The sequence below is a fragment of the Scyliorhinus torazame genome, chromosome 22 (assembly GCF_047496885.1).
Source record: "Scyliorhinus torazame isolate Kashiwa2021f chromosome 22, sScyTor2.1, whole genome shotgun sequence".
NCBI lineage: Eukaryota > Metazoa > Chordata > Chondrichthyes > Carcharhiniformes > Scyliorhinidae > Scyliorhinus > Scyliorhinus torazame.
This window is the reverse complement of record NC_092728.1, coordinates 104,441,901-104,460,746: the sequence shown is the minus strand read 5'-3', so window position 1 is coordinate 104,460,746 and position 18,846 is coordinate 104,441,901. Positions and strand designations below refer to the sequence as shown.

At 50.5% G+C, this 18,846-nt stretch overlaps 1 protein-coding gene across 1 annotated transcript in view; it reads left to right on the top strand.

The window, feature by feature from the left end:
• LOC140398869 (laminin subunit gamma-3-like) overlaps positions 1–18,846 on the top strand; it is a 181,101-nt gene that overhangs the window by 84,335 nt on the left and 77,920 nt on the right. Inside the window, exons 3-8 of the mRNA XM_072487812.1 lie at positions 789–919; positions 4,646–4,812; positions 6,118–6,306; positions 6,693–6,810; positions 9,628–9,726; positions 17,626–17,762. Of these exons, the coding sequence (XP_072343913.1) occupies positions 789–919; positions 4,646–4,812; positions 6,118–6,306; positions 6,693–6,810; positions 9,628–9,726; positions 17,626–17,762 (841 nt within the window). The remainder of the gene's footprint in view (positions 1–788; positions 920–4,645; positions 4,813–6,117; positions 6,307–6,692; positions 6,811–9,627; positions 9,727–17,625; positions 17,763–18,846) is intronic.

The following is an 18,846-nucleotide window of genomic DNA, read 5'->3' as shown; positions in this document are numbered from 1 at the left end:
CAGTACCCAATTCATTTTTCCAATCAAGGGGCAATTTAGCGTGACCAATCCACCTAACCAACACATCTTTTGGGTTGTGGGGGTGAAACCCACGCAGACACGGGGAGAAGGTGCAAACTCCACACGGGCAGTGACCCAGGGCCGGGATGAAATCTGAGACCCTCCCTCCTTTCCCATCCCCCTCACTCCCCCTTTCCCTCTCCCCTTCCTGCTCTCTCTTCCCTTCAACCTTTCCTTGCTCCCTCCCTCCTTCTCTCGCCCTTTCTCTCCCCTCTTTTCCCTCCCTCATTCTCTTTCTCTCCTCCCTCCCTCACTCTCTCTCTCCCCTTTATAATGATATGTATACAGTCAGATTAGTGAACGGTCAATGACTACATCTCTGTGTAATTCAAACACTAGAGGACACCACTACTTCTCTGTTTATAGATCAGACCTCGGAATGCTGGGTAGTTAGTGAAGAAGAAAGGCTGAGAACAGTACGAGGAGTAGATTAGATTAGATAGAGTTAACACAAGGTTAGATCATAGTATAATTAGTGACTATTTAGATTATTGATTACTGCTAGACTGATTCAATCTTACTTTATTATTAACTATAGCTCAATAGAGTGTGCGAACTTCATTTAATTAATAGTTATACAATATATCAGTTTTGTTTCAATCTAATGGTTGGTGGATTCTTTGCCATCAACACATTCTGGAAGAAAAGACAAAGGATACAACATATTACCACCAAGAGTAATAAAGCACCCTTCCCTTGCCCTAACGTTGTGTATCTGTTCTACTCAGGACTGGGTAACCGCCACTGATCTGCTCATTTCCTTAACACGCCTGAACACCTTTGGAGACGATATCTTCAAGGACCACCGCGTCCTGAAGTCCTATTATTACGCCATCTCGGACCTATCTGTCGGCGGCAGGTAATTATCGTCGTCACTTGTGTTCATCTACAACAACAATCTGCATTTATATCGCTCCTTTAACATAAAGAGTGCCAAGACATTATCAAAAAGAATTTGCCACCAAGGAGATATTATGCCATGTGAACGAAAGCTTTGTCATTGAAGCACCAGGCCCGGTGGCCAATTCTCCAATCCTGGTTTTCTTTGACCTCACCAGATGTGCCCTTGGATACAGAATGTGGCAAATCCAACCCTCCCAATGTCCGAAGCCTTCCCATTTAGAACCCCCCCCCCCCCCCCCCCCCCAGCAGTGCTTACAAAGCTAATGCTAAATCCAGCTTGATGCTCAATACTGAAGTGCAACAATGAACACCTTCCCCTTGTGAATGTCCTCCTGGGTTCAGGACAGTTTAGCCCAGGGAAACCTCCTCACCTTTGTTTACACAGTTGCCAGTGGAATAAATCTCGGCTACAGGGGGTTAATAGGTCTGTCTTTTTACTTTCCTGTTGTCCAATGAGGTGCCATTTGGGAGCACTCTCGCCTTTGTCAGTAGGTTGTGGGTTCAAGTCCCACTCCTGGGCTTGAGGACAAAACAGCAAGGCTGACAGTCCGACGCAGTACAGAGGGAGTGCTGCACTGCCTGCCCTCGCAAATAGATTTGAAAAGTCCCTTGCTTTGATGAAGTGCGGGGAGGCTTCCCCCCCCGTGTCTTGAGCCGACATCACTGAAACGAGTCAACTGGTCACAATCACATTGCTGATTGCGGGATCTTGCTGTGTACACACTTCCCTACTTTACAACAGTGACAAAGATGCTTCAGCGTGAAGGGCTACGGGACTTTGCGAGTTTGTGAAAGGCACTATATAGGCGCTATATAAATGCGCGTCTTTCTTTCTAAATACGAAAGGTTAAATTATCCTAACGTTGATCTAAGAACGCCACTTCTGTATTTCTCAGCCGGAAAATGTTCCCCTCTCCTATCAAAAGCATCAGCTGGACTCTTCGACAGCTGTTAAACATCTGGTTCTTGGAATTCTGATCTTCAGATTGAAATGGTTTTCACGCACAACAGCCGGAACCAATCTCCTCTCGCTTTGCTCCATCGCTCTCTCTCTCTCTCTCTCTCTCTCGCTGTTCTCGGAATCGCTGTCCTGTTCGGGTTTACATTTTACCTTCAGTGTTGTCTCCTGAAAGGTTTGGGGGATTGAAGGTGTTGTTGCGGTTTGACATCCCGGGAGGGGGGTAGGGCTGAAGAGGCAACACACATGGCGATCAAGGTTATAAGAAGATGGATTACCAGGCACAGGAGGAGGCCATTCAGCCCTCCCATCCTGCCCTGCCGTTCGATTAGATCCTGAGCGATCTGTACTTTAACTCCACTTACACTCCTTGATCCTTTAACCATGAGGGTTAGAAACATAGGGCGTGATTTAATGGCCGCGCTGTGTCGGAATAGCAGCTCGCCACGGTGTAGTGTGGCCGATAAAAGCTGGGAGACTCCCATCCCGGGATCTAAAATCTAACGCGATCTCGCAATGTGAATCCGGCCCAGCTATCAGAGTGACAACATGTGGTCCCAAGATTAGAATCTGTCCAACGTCCTTGAGCTTTAGGCAAATCATGTAGATTTTATTTTTAACAAACCTTTTTAAGACTTAAAAAAGCATTTTAATAACCATTTTGTTTTGAAATGACTTTTAATGAAACATTGGAATAGGTCAGCAGTAAAGTGTCGCCGTACGGATGATCTCTTTCCGGACAAGAGATTCCAACTGATGGATTTGGTTACCTGAGGTGGCCTCTCTTTTAGCAATTAATAAAGGCGCAAATTTCAAAAGATTGTTGTGACATTATGATAAATGTACAGAACTGTAAGGGCTAATATTATGTCCAAATCAACCACTAGAGGGAGCTAGATGTAGAACTATATGAGGCACGATTCTAAGCCTTGGGGGGGCAAAGAGGTTGAGGAAAAAGCTGGAAGACAGACTGTCGGAAAGATAGTGTGAGTGAGAGCAGATCATAATTATTGCATTAGTGTAGCGATTACTAGTAGATGATTGTAAGTTTATGATCAAAAGTTTATTATATAGGAGTAAGTGTCAAATCTAATTAAGAAGTATAAATAAATCTATAGCTTTGTTCAATATTAAAGCTATTTGTGGTCTTTGTGAACACTACGCCAACTATCCTCTGATTAGAACCACAAAGAACACCACAATGGTCTGTCATCAAAAGAATTATTTGGCACGGAGTTTGAGGTGAGGAGACACCAGTCATCTCGTATCGGTTAACTTGGGAATGTTGAGTGGTGCCCCCCTAGATCTGCGCTGAGGCTAGGAAACGGGACAATGTAATTGTGGTTACAGTTTTCCACGGACAGGTAGGTGAGTGGTCCTCCTGCCTGTCGACAGAACCCCAGTGATTCCCGTATCGAGGAGAGATTTTCTTCGCGCCTGGCGAAGGCAAATCGTAACCGCGTTCATCGGTTTGTGATTCCTCCGCAACCCTTGAGGAGTCTTTTGACTCCTCTGCCATTGATTCTCCTGGCAGCACAGCGTGGGTCACAAGGGGGGCCTCCCATGTAATCGCCAAAAGGAGAGGAGACCATTAAACAGACAACAGGTGCCAGCCACGTCACAGTTGGTAGCACGCCCGCCCGAGGGTCAAGGACATTCACAAGAATACAATGCAAGAGAAACACATTTAAACGGTATGGGAAGCGAGTGCTGATTAGTTGGCAGGTGTTGAGGTGTTGCCTTCAACTGAGACATTCTCCATGGCAACACCTCTACGAATCACAGTCCACCTGCCAACCAATCAGCACTCTCTTCTCATACTGCGTAAATGTGTTGGTTTCGCTTACGTTGAATTCTTGTGAATGACCTGATGAGTCCAAGATGAAAAGCTTTGACAAGAAAGTCTATTTTTTGCAGCAATGATATCTCCTTATGTGGCCCTTTGGCAAACATTGTTTTATAACACTCCTGCAAAACACCTTGGGGCATGTCTGTAATCATTGTCCTTCTAGATGGGAGGGGTTGTGGGTTTGGAAGGTGCCGCAATGTTAAGGAGTTTATAGTTGTGGGTTCAAGACCTGTAATAACCCTCACGAGACCCACAGGGACTCCCCAATGGATCTCTCCGTGGGCCGAGTGGAATACCAGCTAGTGGGCGGAGGCCCAAGGCTAAACTAAAAAAAAAAAAAAATCGCCTGATAAAAGACAGCCGGGACTGGGACAGGCGGGAGCAGTAATCCTCATTTGGACCTTCGTTGCCGCATTGCGGCCTTAGCTTCTGTTGTTGAAGTAAACCTCCTTCGGATTTACCTTCTCAGGCCACCTGAGCCTTTATGAAGCCCACTCCACAGACCTCAGCCCATAATGCAGGCTGACACTCCCAGAGCAGCGCTGAGGGAGTGCTGCACTGTCTTCCTGAGGAAATGAAGCTGGATTACCATTCCAGGTGGATGTGAAGGGCCCCAGGGTACTATTTGAAGACGAGCAGGGGGGATTCTCTCTGGGTGTCCTGCCAACATTTATGTCACAACCAACACCGCTAGATTATCTGGTCACCATCACATTCTGGGATCTTGCTGTGTGCAAACTAGCTGCTAAGTTTCCGACATTTAAACAGGGATCACAGTTCAAACAAAGTACTTTATCGGCTGTAAATGCCACCCTGAGCTGGTGGGAGGTGCTACATAAACGCAAGTGCTTACTTTCCCTGGGTTGTGTTTTCAGGTGTAAATGTAATGGCCACGCCAGCGAGTGTGTGAGCAATGAGCAGGGCAGACTCGTGTGTGACTGTCAACACAACACGACTGGTGTGGACTGTGAGCGCTGTCGGCCATTTTTCCATGACAGACCTTGGGCGCGTGGATCCTCTCAGGCAGCGAATGAGTGCCTTCGTAAGTCTCTCCCCGTTGTCTTTTTAAAAAAAGTAAATTTGGAGTACCCAATTGCTTTTTTTCCAATTAAGGGGCAATATAGCGTGGCCCATCCACCTACCCTGCACATCTTTGGGGTTGTGTGGGGGTGAAACCCACGCAGACATTGGGGGAGAATGTGCAAACTCCACACGGGCAGTGACCCGGGGCCAGGGTCGAACCTGGGACCTTAGCGCGGTGAGGCAGTAGTGCTAATTATCGGGACACCGTGCTGCCCTATCCTTCAATCATTTCAAACAACTTGATCAGACATCCCCCCCCCCCCCCCCCCCCCCCCCCCGCCGACCCCCTGACTCCGAAACCCAAGAGAATTCGAAACAAGTTACTTTCAATAAGAAATGTTACTCGTGGGATCTGAATGGGACGGACATTTATTGTCCGTCGTCAATTGCCCTTGAGAAGGTGATAGTGAATTACAAACCGCTGCAGTCCCTCCGTGTGGTGTAGGTCCACCCACAGTGCTGTCTGGAAGGGAGGTCCATCCATTTTGTCCCAGCAACAGGGCCGGAGCAATAATGCAGTCAGGATGGTGAGTAACCCGGAGGAGAATTTGCAAGTGGTGGTGTCCCGCAAGTCTGCTGCCCTGTCCTCCTGGGTGGTAGAAGTCGTGAGCTTGGAACACACCAGAAAGAAAACCTATTGGAGCCATTCACCCTGCTCAATTCAATGGGTAAATTCCCCTAGCTACCGCTTCACCGTGACTCAGGGCGGCGCCCGAGACATTCCTGGAGGGTTTACTGTTGTCTTACTAAATTGGAATATAAATATTACCCCTTTTGTCTTGCCGAATTACACTGAATTCTGTTTAGAATTAGTCGAAGTCTTCCAGATGATGAAAAAATGTTTATTGAGTAATATATAATAAACTAGTGAGCTCTTTCACTTCAATACTAAACTAGTAAAACTAGTAAATTGAGATTAAATTAACAATTAGAATTAAAATACACTGCACTCTGATCTGATCACATCTTCACTCTAGCTCTTCCCCACATACTCTCCAAGAAAGAGCAGGAAACTCCTTTTATAGGTCCTGTTAGTTTTGCCATCTAGTGGTCATCTGTCCGTACTTACTTTACATTAACTTAACATGTTTAACAGATACAGAGATCACTACATTGACTACCTGAGCTGAGGGGCAGGAGGGGGGTCAGCTCTGCTCGATGTGTGAGGTGGACCCTCGGACAGTTTAATCTGCTGTGGTCGTTGGAAGCAGTCGGGGTTAACAAGTGATGAAATGGGCTCTAATGATTCATTGCTTTGCCCTAGCCTGCAACTGCAGTGGGAGATCGGAACAGTGCTCCTTCAACATGGATCTGTACCGTAGGACTGGGAGTGGAGGGCAGTGCCTGAACTGCAGAGATAGCACAGCAGGATCCCATTGTGAGACATGCAAACAGCATTTTTACAGAAGCAGTGCTGAGGAGGCCTGTCTGCCCTGCAACTGTAGCATCATGGGTAAGTGGCAAAGATGTCTTTGTGTGTGGGGAATGTGGGATTGAGGGTCAGAGGGCAGCTCAGCCACATGGGGAGGGCGGGAGTGGGGGGGGAGCTTAGAGTATCCAGTGTGTGAGGAAGAGGGATGGGAGGAGGCTCATCTTGAGCATAGGTCAGTTGGGCCAATGGGAATGTAATTTTCACCATGATATCTTGGTGGTGACCTGGGGGAGGGGATTGTCCGCACAGGACCCCCCCCCCGATCTCCACCCGCGCACTGGAGCAGTAATCCAAACTTAGGGTTCTGCTGCCCAAGCAGCCGAGGGGAAGGTTTTCCGGGGCTGAGGCAGGTTTGTGGTGTGTTTAAGGTGGTCTCTCGACCGATGTGTGTTCCTTGTAATCCACAGGGTCACTGAGCTTGCAATGTGACCAGAATGGAGGCTGCATCTGCAAAGCAACTGTCACGGGGAAGAAATGTGACCGGTGCCAGAGGGGACATCACTCGCTCTCGGAGGGAGGTTGCAGGTAACTACAGACGTGTTAGGGAGGGGCAGGGGATGAGCTCAAATTTCATTCAGCATAGAGAGAGACCAGTTGGCCCATTGCGACTATGCTAGCTCTTTGAGAGAGAGCTATTCAATTAATCCCACCCCCTCCCTGTAATATTTTTCCTTTTTCTGTATTTATCCACTTCATTTCTGAAAGTTAACATTGAATCTGCTACCAGCGCCCTTTCAGGCAGCACCTTCCAGATCACAACTTGCTGGTCACGATCCACCCGAATGGGGACAGAGTCCCGGAGCGCGACATTCGCTGGGTGTTTCCCGGCACTCGGAGTGCTGGGAAACACCCCGCTCTCTTAACGCCCATCCGGGCTGATCGGGGGCCTCAGTGGGGAACTCCCCGACGAGGCCGCACTTAGCCCCGCTTTCTGCACTGAAGTGTTGCGCTCGTCATAACTCCTCAGAGCAGCAAGAGGTCGGGATGCCATTTTAAAATGCCGTCTCAATCTCGCACGCCCCCGACGCGCCCCCCCCAAACACCTCCGCCCCAAGCCGCTATAACGGGGTTCGCCCCCCCTCCCCCATCTGCGCAGGGCACACCCTGGCCCAATCACCGCCATGCAACGTGCCATCTTGGCACCTTGGCAGTGCCAGGGTGCCCAGGTGGCACCAACAGAGACAGATTACCACCCTGCGCAGATGGCATGCACCTGGGGGCCTCCAGTCCCCTGGGAGACCCCCACGAGTGCCATTCCGTCTGGTCCCATTTGTGGAAGCCAGCGCTGAATGGCGCTGGCTCGAGGTCTCCCAAGGTGTTGGATCCCACGCCTTGGTTAGATCTTGGGAGTGCATATCAGAGTGAGACTAGCTGCCAGATCTGCAAGAAAGCTATCCCGTCCACAATGGGTGGAACTTACATTGCGATGTCATGTGAGATAGCGTTAGATCCCGTGGGGGTTAGCGAGCCGGATAGATCCCAGAAGTGGGATCTCCCGGCACCTACCGCTCGCGTTACGCCGCGCTGCTTTTCGGTGGCAATCTCGGTAGATCTCGGCCACTGTGTAAAAAACATTCTCCTCTTCTCACACTCTGAGTCTTGGCTCCACTATCTTAAAGCACTGATTACTGACCCTCCTGCCCCTGGAATCACTTTCCCTTATTTACTCAATCAAAACCCCAGGTAATTTTGAACACCTTTATTAAATTGCTCACCTAACCTTCTCTGCTCGAAGACGAACAGTTCCAGCTTCTCAACATGAACTGAAGTCCCGCTTGGCTGGTACTGTGGTAAATCCCCACATCCTCTCCAAGGCCTTGACATCCGGACTAAAGTGGAGTGTCCAGAATTGGACAAATACTCCAGTTGAGGGTGTATTTTGCGTCTCTGGAGCACTTCACGTGGTATATGTGCACCCACAGTGCTGGTTCCTGTAGTGGTTTGATACAACTGAGTGGCTCACTCAACCATTACAGTTTAAAAGACAAACATATTACTGTGGGTCTGGAATCACATTTAGGCCAGACCAGGTAAAAGTGGCAGATTTCCCTCCCTGAAGGGCACTAGTTAACATGGATTTTTTTGACAATCTCATGATCATTATTGATAAGGGTCGAATTTTATTCCAGATTTATTAACTGAATTTAAATTCCCCCGGCTTTTGCCTTGGGATTTGAACTCACATCTCTGATAGATTAGCTCAGGCCTCTAGATTAGTAGCCCACTAAACTACCGTCCCCCTATGTCTATGAGGCCTACTGTCATTCGCACCAATCAAGACCATTATGCCGTGTCCTCCCTTTGTTGAACCCTGACGCTTGTGGTGATATACATCACTGTAAGTACACAAAGGGTTAATGTACATGCACTACACCTAGCTGGACACCAGAGGGAGCATCAGAGACATGACACACAGACAGTCAACCAATAGGTCAGTAAGATAGGACACGATCAATGGGCATTCACGACACACACACAGGTGACACTACCACAGGAGGGCATTACACCGACCCATATAAAAAGGACACAACACACATGATCTTCCTCTTTCCAGTGGAGACACTCAGTGAGTACAGACACAGGGTTGATTGAACATCACACCCACCACGTGGATTGTAGCAGACTGGTTCGTCAGTCTGAGTAGCTATAGAAGGATTAACAGTAGCGTCAAATCCAAGTAGGAGAATTGTTAATAGTTTAATAAACGTGTTAAAGCTATCTCCAAGTCTGAACCTTCCTCTGTCAGAGTGCACATCAAGGAAGCAGCTTATGCTACGTCAAGAGTATAACAAAACAAAGCTTACAATCCCCCTTCTCCCTATCCTAAACCCCCACCCCAAAGCCCATTGATGCCTGGATCCTTGCCCTAATTTACAAATCCCAACATGGGCCCTTGCTCCAGTTTTCCTTTGACCCAGCTGGGGGAATGGAGTGGGTGAAGGGCAGACCCTTCCGCCCTCACAACACATTCACTGCCATTTTCCATCTGCACGACCATTGTTTCCCGCCCACCGTCGATGGTACAGTCGACAGCCCCTACAGCTATCCCCTCCACCCGTTCCGCTGTGCAGAAGGAGGCCATTCGGCCTACCATTCCTGTGCCAGCTCTTTGAAAGAACCACTGTATTAGTCCCAATGCTCACTTTTCGCTTTGCTCCATGTTTAGTTCCAATTTGAAGTTTGCAGAAGAATATTTTGGATTTGAGAACAATTTGTCCCTTTGATTAACGGGAGGGTGGGGCGGGGGGGGGGAGGGGGGGGGGGAGAGCTACGTGGGGAACAGTTTCTGTTAAACGATCAGCCTGTAAACAACGGCACCGAGTAAAAACGGTCTCTTTTCAGAAAGTGTGCGTGTCGGCCTGAAGGCACTGTTGGCGATTGTGATCCGACCAGTGGAAAGTGCGTCTGTAAACAGAACGTGGAGGGAGCCCTGTGTCACAGGTCAGTGGGAGAGCCGGTGAAATCCATCCGGAATGTTCCAGCTTAAAGAACCTGAGCTGTCCGGCTTGCCGCAGGGAACTTGGTCTATTTACTATAGAGCAGCATAAACCGAGAGGAGACATGTTGGAGATGTTTAAAATATTCAAACAGCAGGATAACAAACCTATTACAGGTTATTCTGCGCCATTTAATGAAAACAATGGATTTTTCATGTTGTTCAACTGAGTGGTAGCTCAGAACCCTGAATATTTCTGAAGAAAGAGATATGCAGCCCAGTCCATCACACAAACCAGCCTCCCATCCATCGACTCTGTCTACAATTCCCGCTGCCTCGGAAAGGCAGCCAGCATAATTAAGGACCCCACGCACTCCGGACATACTCTCTTCCACCTTCTTCCGTCAGGAAAAAGATACCAAAGTTTGAGGTCGCGTAGCAACCGACTCAAGAACAGCTTCTTCCCTACTGCCATCAGACTTTTGAATGGACCTAACCCGTATAAAGTTGATCTTTTCTCTACACCTTGCTATAACTGTAACATTATATTCTGCAGTCTCTCCTTCCTTCCCTATGTGCAGTCTGCATGAAAGGAACAATACTTTTCACTGTATACTAATACATGTAACAATAATAAATCAAATAAAAGCAAATAAAATCATTCTGTCAAAGCATTCATCAGGATAGATGCAGGAGTGCCAAATTTCAAAGAGAACAGTACTTTACGCTGAATGGGTAAAGGGTACTGGTTGGTTGGCAAGGTGACGCTGATTGGTTGAGGTGTTGCCATGGAGAATGCACCAGGGAATGATTGTCTCCCATACATTTGTTTCATTTTGTAAAAAACGTACAAAGCCTGGACACGTTCCTTTTGCCTGCAGAGGACAGGTCCCCGTGTATGAATACATGTTGAACATAGGTTGCTAAACTGTGTTCATTGAGCTGGTTCTGCATATTTAGGAAGGTCAGTGCTCTCAATTTGTGTAATGTGTGCTGGGTTACAGAGGTCACACACAGTCTCTCATTAGATTCTCAGCTAACCACTCCACTACAACCTGTCCATCACCTACAAGGCACAGTTCAGGAGTGTGATGGGATACTCTCCACTTGCCTGGGTGAGCGCAGCTCCCAACAACACTCAACAAGCTCGACACCATCCAGGACAAAGCAGCCCCGCTTGATTGGCACCACATCCAGCACCTTCAACATTCACTCCCTCCACCACTGTCGCACAGTAGCAGCCGTGTGTACCGTCTACAAGATGCACTGCAGCCACTCAGCAAGGCTCCTTCGACAGCACCTTCTAAACCCACGACCTTTACCACCTAGGACAAGGACAGCAGACCCATGGGAACCCCACCCCCTCGAGGTTCCCCTCCGAATCACTCCCATCCTGACTTAGAACTATATCACTGTTCCTTCTCTGTCGCTGGGTCAAAATCCTGGAACTCCCTTCCTAACAGCAGTGTGGTGGACCTACACGAAACAATTGCAGCGGTTCAAGAAGGCAGCTCAACACCACCTTCTCAAGGGGGTAATTAGGGATGGACAATATTGCTGGAGTTGCTATCGGTGCCCACATGCCATAAACAAATGTGAAACAAAGGGCAGCACGGTGGCGCAGTGGGTTAGCACTGCTGCCTCACGGCGCCAAGGTTCCAGGTTTGATCCCGGCTCTGGTTCACTGTCCGTGTGGAGTTTGCACGTTCTCCCCGTGTTTGCGTGGGTCTCACCCACACAACCCAAAGATGTGCAGGGTGGGGGGAATGGCCACGCTAAGTTGCCCTTTAATTGGAAAAAATTAATTGGGTACTCTAAATTTATTTATTTTTAAATATGGAAAAAGTTCATAATCTTTCACAGTGGACAGACACTTTCGAATTTGTAGTCCAGAAACTAAGGTAGCCGATGTTCAGGACGTCAAAGTGTGTAGTGAGGCAGTGGGAAAGGTAACACTGACAAAGGAGAGTGTTTGCAGGCACGGAGATGGGTTGAAGTGTGCATACTTCAACGCAAAAAACATCAGGAATAAGGTGGGTGAACTTACGGCATGGATCGGACTACGATGTGGTGGCCATCACGGAAACTTGGATAGAAAAGGGGCAGAAATAGTTCCTGGTTATAGATGTTTCAATAAGATTAGGGAGGGTGGTAAAAGAGGTGGGGGGGGGGGGGGTGGCATTGTTAATTACAGGTAGTATAACAGCTGCAGAAAGGCAGTTCGAGGAGGATCTGCTTACTGAGGTAGTATGGGTTGAAGTCAGAAATAGGAAAGGAGCAGTCACCTTGTTGGGAGTTTTCTATAGGCCCCCCCAATTGCAGCAGAGATGTGGAGGAACAGATTGGGAAACAGATTTTGGAAAGGTGCAGAAGTCACAGGGTAGTAGTCATGGGTGACTTCAACTTCCCAAATATTGAGTGGAAACTCTTTAGATCAAATAGTTTGGATGGGGTGGTGTTTGTGCAGTGTGTCCAGGAAGCTTTTCTAACACAGTATGTAGATTGTCCGACCAGAGGGGAGACCATATTGGATTTGGTACTTGGTAATGAACCAGGGCAAGTGATAGATTTGTTAGTGGGGGAGCATTTTGGAGATAGTGACCACAATTCTGTGACTTTCACTTTAGTAATGGAGAGGGATAGGTGCATGCAACTGGCGCAAGAGGAGGAAGAATTAACCCTACTCAGGGCATCAGCCCACTGACCCTCATCTATCTCCTCCCCAAGCTCCTCCTCCCACTTCCCTTTAACTCCTCCACTGAGGCCTCCTCCTCTTCCTGCAGCGCCTGGTAAATCGCCAAAACCTTGCCTTCTCCAACCCATACACCCGAAATCACCCTGTCCTGAATCCCACGTGCCAGAAGCAGCGGGAATTCCCTCACCTGCCACCTCACAAACACCCTCGCTTGCATGTACCTGAAAGCGTTTCCCGGGGGTAGCCCAAACTTCACCTCCAGCACCCCTAGGCTCGCAAATGTCCCATCGATGAACAGGTCCCCCATTCTTCTAATCCCTGCCCGATGCCAGTTCCGAAAACCCCCATCCATCCTTCCCGGGAAGAACCGATGGTTCTCCCGAATCGGGGACCAATCAGAGGCTCCCACCTCGCCCCTGTGTCGCCTCCACTGCCCCCAGATTTTCAGCGTCGCCGCCACCACCGGACTCGTGGTGTAAATTGTCGGCGAGAGCGGCAGCTGTGCTGTCACCAGCGCCCTCAGGCTCGTGCCCACACAGGACGCCATCTCTAGCCTCTTCCACGCCGCCCCCTCTCCCTCCATTACCCACTTACGGATCATCGCCACATTGGCTGCCCAATAATAGCCACACAAATTTGGCAGCGCCAGCCCCCCCCTGTCCCTGCTACGCTCCAGAAACACCCTCTTCACCCTCAGGGTCTTATTTGCCCACACAAATCCCATGATGCTCCTGCCTACCCATTTGAAAAAGGCCTTGGGGATCAAAATGGGAAGGCACTGGAACACAAAGAGAAACCTCGGAAGGACCGTCATTTTGACCGACTGCACCCTACCCGCTAGTGAGAGTGGCAGCATATCCCATCTTTTAAAATCCTCCTCCATCTGCTCCACCAACCGCGTCAAATTGAGTTTGTGCAGGGCCCCCCAGCTCCGAGCTACTTGGATCCCCAGGTACCAAAAGCTCCTTTCCGCCCTCTTCAGCGGTAGCTCGTCTATCCCCCTTCCCTGGTCCCCTGAATTCACCACAAAGAGCTCACTCTTCCCTACGTTGAGTTTATACCCCGAAAAGTCCCCAAACTCCCTAAGGATCCGCATGACCTCCGCCATCCCCTCCACTGGATCCGCAACATGGAACAACAGGCCATCGGCAAACAATGACACCTGGTGCTCCTCTCCCCCCCCCAAACCAATCCCCTCCATTTCCTGGACTCCCTCAGTGCCATGGCCAGCAGCTTAATTGCCAATGCAAACAACAAGGGGGATAGGGGTCCCCCGGTATAGCCAAAAGTACTCCGACATCCGCCGGTTCGTAGCCGCACTCTATATAGCAGCCTGACCCAACTAATGAATCCCTTCCCGAACCCAAACCTCCGCAACACTTCCCAAAGATACTCCCACTCCACCTTATCAAAGGCCTTCTCCGCGTCCATAGCTGCCACTACCTCCGCTTCCCCCTCCACCGAGGGCATCATAATCACATTGAGGAGCCTCCGCACATTTGTATTTAGCTGCCTACCCATCACAAATTCCGTCTGGTCCTCATGAATCACCCCCGGGACACAGTCCTCAATTCTCGTAGCCAGCAACTTAGCGTCAACATTGAGGAGCGAGATCGAACTATACGACCCACATTGCAATGGATCCTTGTCCCGCTTCAAGATCAAGGAAATCAGCGCCCTGGACGTTGTCGGGGCAAGGTCCCCTCCTCCCTCACCTTATTAAAAGCTGATGTGCCAGCATCCGACTCGCCTTCTCCCCATACTCATACGCCGCCCCCTGCGCTTTCCTCCACTGTGCCTCCGCTTTCCCCGTGGTCAACAGGTCAAATACCGTCTGGAGGTTCCGTCGCTTTTGGCTGTACCGGGGGACCTAGAACGGTCCAGTGCTGGGTCCAGCACCGTGTTGAAGTCCGCCCCCCCCCCCCCCCCCATTATCAACTTCCGACCTCCAGATCCGGAATCCGACCCAGCATGCGTTTCATAAATCCGGCATCATCCCAATTCGGGGCACATACGTTCACCAGTACCACCCGCACCCCCTGCAACCTACCACTCACCATCACATATCGACCTCCATTATCCACTACAATATTCAGTGCCTCTCCTACTTCCAGCTCCCTTTTGGCCAATGCAGCAGTAACCCAGTACCCCCCTCCCCCCTCTCCCCTCCTCCCCTCCCTCCCCCTGCTAGATCATCATCTAGCCATTTTTCTGCCCCCCATGACACTCCCGTACGTCAGCTGACCCCTGCTGACCCCGGCCTGTCCCACCATTCCATCGACCCCCCAGTGTGAGAATCTCCCACCCCTTTTTTAAATAAAAAATTTTTTATTAAAGGTTTTCATAAAATATCAATAACAAAATTAGAAAGAAAAAAGAACCCAACAGGGTTAAGTACAAAACACAATCTAAAAAGGCAACCCCCCAAACCCCTCCCCCCCTGTACATAAATAATAAATTAACATTAACACCCCGACTTAAGACAACAGATGTATACACCCCCTCAGACCCTTCCAGTGTAAATAACATAAACAAAAATAAAGTAAACCCCCCCTCCCCCGAGCTGCTGCTGCCATTGACCAATGTCTATCGTTCTGCCAGGAAGTCTAAGAACGGTTGCCACCACCTAAAGAACCCTTGTACCGACCCTCTCAAGGCGAATTTCACCCTCTCCAATTTAATGAACCCCGCCATATTGCTGATCCAGGATTCCACGCTTGGGGGCCTCGCATCTTTCCACTGAAGGAGAATCCTTCGCCGGGCTACCAGGGACGCAAAGGCCAGAATACCGGCCTCTTTCGCCTCCTGCATTCCCGGCTCCTCTGCCACCCCAAATATTGCGAGCCCCCAGCCCGGTTTGACCCTGGATCCTACCACCCTCGACACCGTCCTCGCTACGCCCTTCCAAAATTCCTCCCGCGCTGGGCAGGCCCAGAACATATGGGTGTGATTTGCTGGGCTCCCTGAGCACCTAATACACCTGTCCTCACCCCCAAAGACCCGGCTCATCCTTGTCCCGGTCATGTGTGCCCTGTGCAGCACCTTAAACTGTATGAGGCTGAGCCTCGCGCACGAAGAGGAAGAATTCACCCTCCCCAGGGCATCTGCCCACGTCCCCTCTTCGATCTCCTCTCCCAACTCCTCCTCCCACTTACCTTTCAACTCCACCACCGAGGCCTCCTCCTCCTCCTGCATCACCTGGTAAGTTTCCGAGATCTACCCCACTCCCACCCACCCCCCCGAGAGCACCCTGTCCTGTACTGTGTGTGGCAGTAGCCGTGGGAATTCCACCTGCCGCCTGGCAAACGCCCTTACCTGTAAGTACCTGAAGGTGTTCCCCGGGGGTAGTCTACTTCTCCTCCAGCTCACCCAAGCTCGCGAACTTCCCGTCCACAAACAGGTCCCCCAACTTTCGTATCCCTGCCCTGTGCCACCCCGAAAACCCTTCACCTGTTCTTCCTGGGGCGAACCGGTGGTTCCCCCGTAATGGGGTCAATCTCCCCACCCCTTGGCAATCAGCGTGCGCTCCTCTCCAGAACCGCCCTTCCCCCCAGCCCCGCCCCCATCCTTCCCTAACGTGGGAAAAAGCCCGCGTATTCAGACTGGATAAAGTTCCATGCCTCATCAGGCGTTTCAAAATAGTGGTGCCGATCTTGCAACGTGACCCACAATCGCGCTGGCTGCAGCAACCCGAACTTCACCCCCTTCCGATGGAACACCGCCTTAGCCCGGTTGAAACCAGCCCTCTTCTTAGCCACCTCTGCACTCCAGTCCTGGTAAATTCGGATCTCCGTGTTCTCCCACCTGCTGCTCCGCTCTTTTTTGGCCCATCTCAGGACACACTCTCTGTCCATAAAGCGGTGGAACCTCACCACTACAGCCCTTGGTGGCTCGTTGGCTTTGGGTCTCCTTGCCAGGACCCGATGAGCCCCATCCAGCTCCAGGGGCCTCGGGAAAGCCCCCGCGCCCATCAGCGAATTGAGCATCGTGCTCAAATATGCCCCAGCATCGGGCCCCTCCACTCCTTCAGGGAGTCCCAGAATCCGAAGATTCTTCCTCCTCGATCTATTTTCCAGGTCCTCAAATCTTTCTGCCCACCTCTGGTGCAGCGCCTCGTGCGCCTCCACCTTCACCGCCAGGCCCAAGATCTCATCCTCGTTCTCCGAGGCTTTTTGCTGCACCTCCCGAATCGCCGCCCCTTGGGCCTTCTGGGTCTCCACTAGCTTCTCAATCGCCGCCTTCATTGGCGCCAGCATTTCTGTCTTCAGCTCCTCAAAGCAGCGTTTAAGAAACTCCTGTGCCCACTGCGCCCACTGCGCCCACGCTGCTTGGTCTCCACCCGCCGCCATCTTGCTTTTCCCCCCTCGCACTTTCCGCTGCACCAGGATCACTTTTTTAACCGCTCCACTCCTGATCCAGTCCATATAATGTCGGGGGAACCTAGCTGTCACCTTCCCACACTGGAAGCCGTCGACCAATTGCCGTTGGGGCCCCTCTGAAGAGCCCAAAAGTCCGTTCCCAGCGGGAGCTGCCGAACGTGCGACCTACCTAGGCATAGCCGCAACCGGAAGTCTCCTGGTAGAGGTTTGTAAGATGATCAGGGGAATAGATAGAGTAGACAGTCAGAGACGTTTTCCCCGGGTGGAACAAACCATTACAAGGGGACATAAATTTAAGGTGAATGGTGGAAGATATAGGGGGGATGTCAGAGGTAGGTTCTTTACCCAGAGAGTATGGAATGCACTGCCTGTCGAAGTAGTTGAGTCGGAAACATTAGGGACCTTCAAGCGGTTATTGGATAGGTACATGGATTACGGTAGAATGATGGGGAGTAGATTAATTTGTTCTTAATCTAGGACAAAAGTTTGGCACAACATTGTGGGCCGAAGGACCCGTTCTGTGCGGTATTTTTCTATGTTCTATGTTCTAACGACACCCCCGGACACCCAACCTAACACTGACAGGACAAGACTAAACTAACAGTGGTGTTGCCCTGTTTGGTTGCTTCCCAATGGAGGTTGATGGGGTGGAGAGGCAGTGCAGTCCATGTTTTCTGTTGAACAGTGAATAAGCTGTTGGTTTTCATGAATCACTTTTTAAATGCTTAGCACTGCTCTTGTTTGCACAGAGGTTTGCAGGCTGATGAGAAAATCAGCATAAAACCGGATATTATTTCTTAAATTGCAATGATCTTGTTTTCTTTCATCAGATGCAAGTCGGGAACTTTCAACATACAAGCTGTCAATCCTCATGGCTGCAGCCGTTGCTTTTGCTATGGACACTCAGCAGCTTGTACATCAGCGTCCCAGTTCGCTGTTCATCACATAGTGACCACCTTTCACCAAGGTACCTTCACCCCTACAGAGCAACACCGATCAGCTTCCAAGTGTTGCAGTGTCAGCTGTGGCACAGCTGGTAACATTTTCTCCTCTGGGCAATCTTGGTCTCAACAAAAGGGTGGCCCCTCTGACAGTGCGGCACTCCCTCAGTACTGACCCTCTGACAGTGCAGCACTCCCTCAGTACTGACCCTCTGACAGTGCGGCACTCCCTCAGTACTGACCCTCTGACAGTGCAGCACTCCCTCAGTGCTGACCGTCTGACAGTGCGGCACGCCCTCAGTACTGACCCTCTGACAGTGCGGCACTCCCTCAGTACTGACCCTCTGGCAGTGCAGCACTCCCTCAGTACTGACCCTCTGACAGTGCGGCACTCCCTCAGTACTGACCCTCTGACAGTGCGGCACTCCCTCAGTACTGACCCTCTGACAGTGCGGCAATCCCTCAGTACTGACCCTCTGACAGTGCGGCACTCCCTCAGTACTGACCCTCGGACAGTGCAGCACTCCCTCAGTACTGACCCTCTGACAGTGCAGCACTTCCTCAGTACTGACCCTCTGACAGTGCAGCACTCCCTCAGTACTGACCCTCTGTTAGTGCAGCACCTCCTCAGTGCTGACCCTCTGACAGTACGGCGCTCCCTCAGTACTGACCCTCTAACAGTGCAGCACTCCCTCAGTACAGACCATTTTGACTGTGCAGCACTCCCTCAGTACTGACCCTCTGACAGTGCGGCACTCCCTCAGTACTGACCCTCTGACAGTGCCGCACTCCCTCAGTACTGACCCTCTGACAGTGCGGCACTCCCTCAGTACTGACCCTCTGACGGTGCAGCACTCCCTCAGTACTGAGCCTCTGACAGTGCAGCACTCCCTCAGTACTGATCCTCTGACAGTGCAGCACTCCCTGAGTACTGATCCTCTGACAGTGCAGCATTCCCTCAGTACTGACCCTCTGACAGGGCAGCACTCCCTCAGTACTGACCCTCTGTCAGTGCGGCACTCCCTCAGTACTGACCCTCTGACAGTGCAGCACTCCCTCAGTACTGACGCTCTGACAGGGCAGCACTCCCGCAGTACCGACCCTCTGACA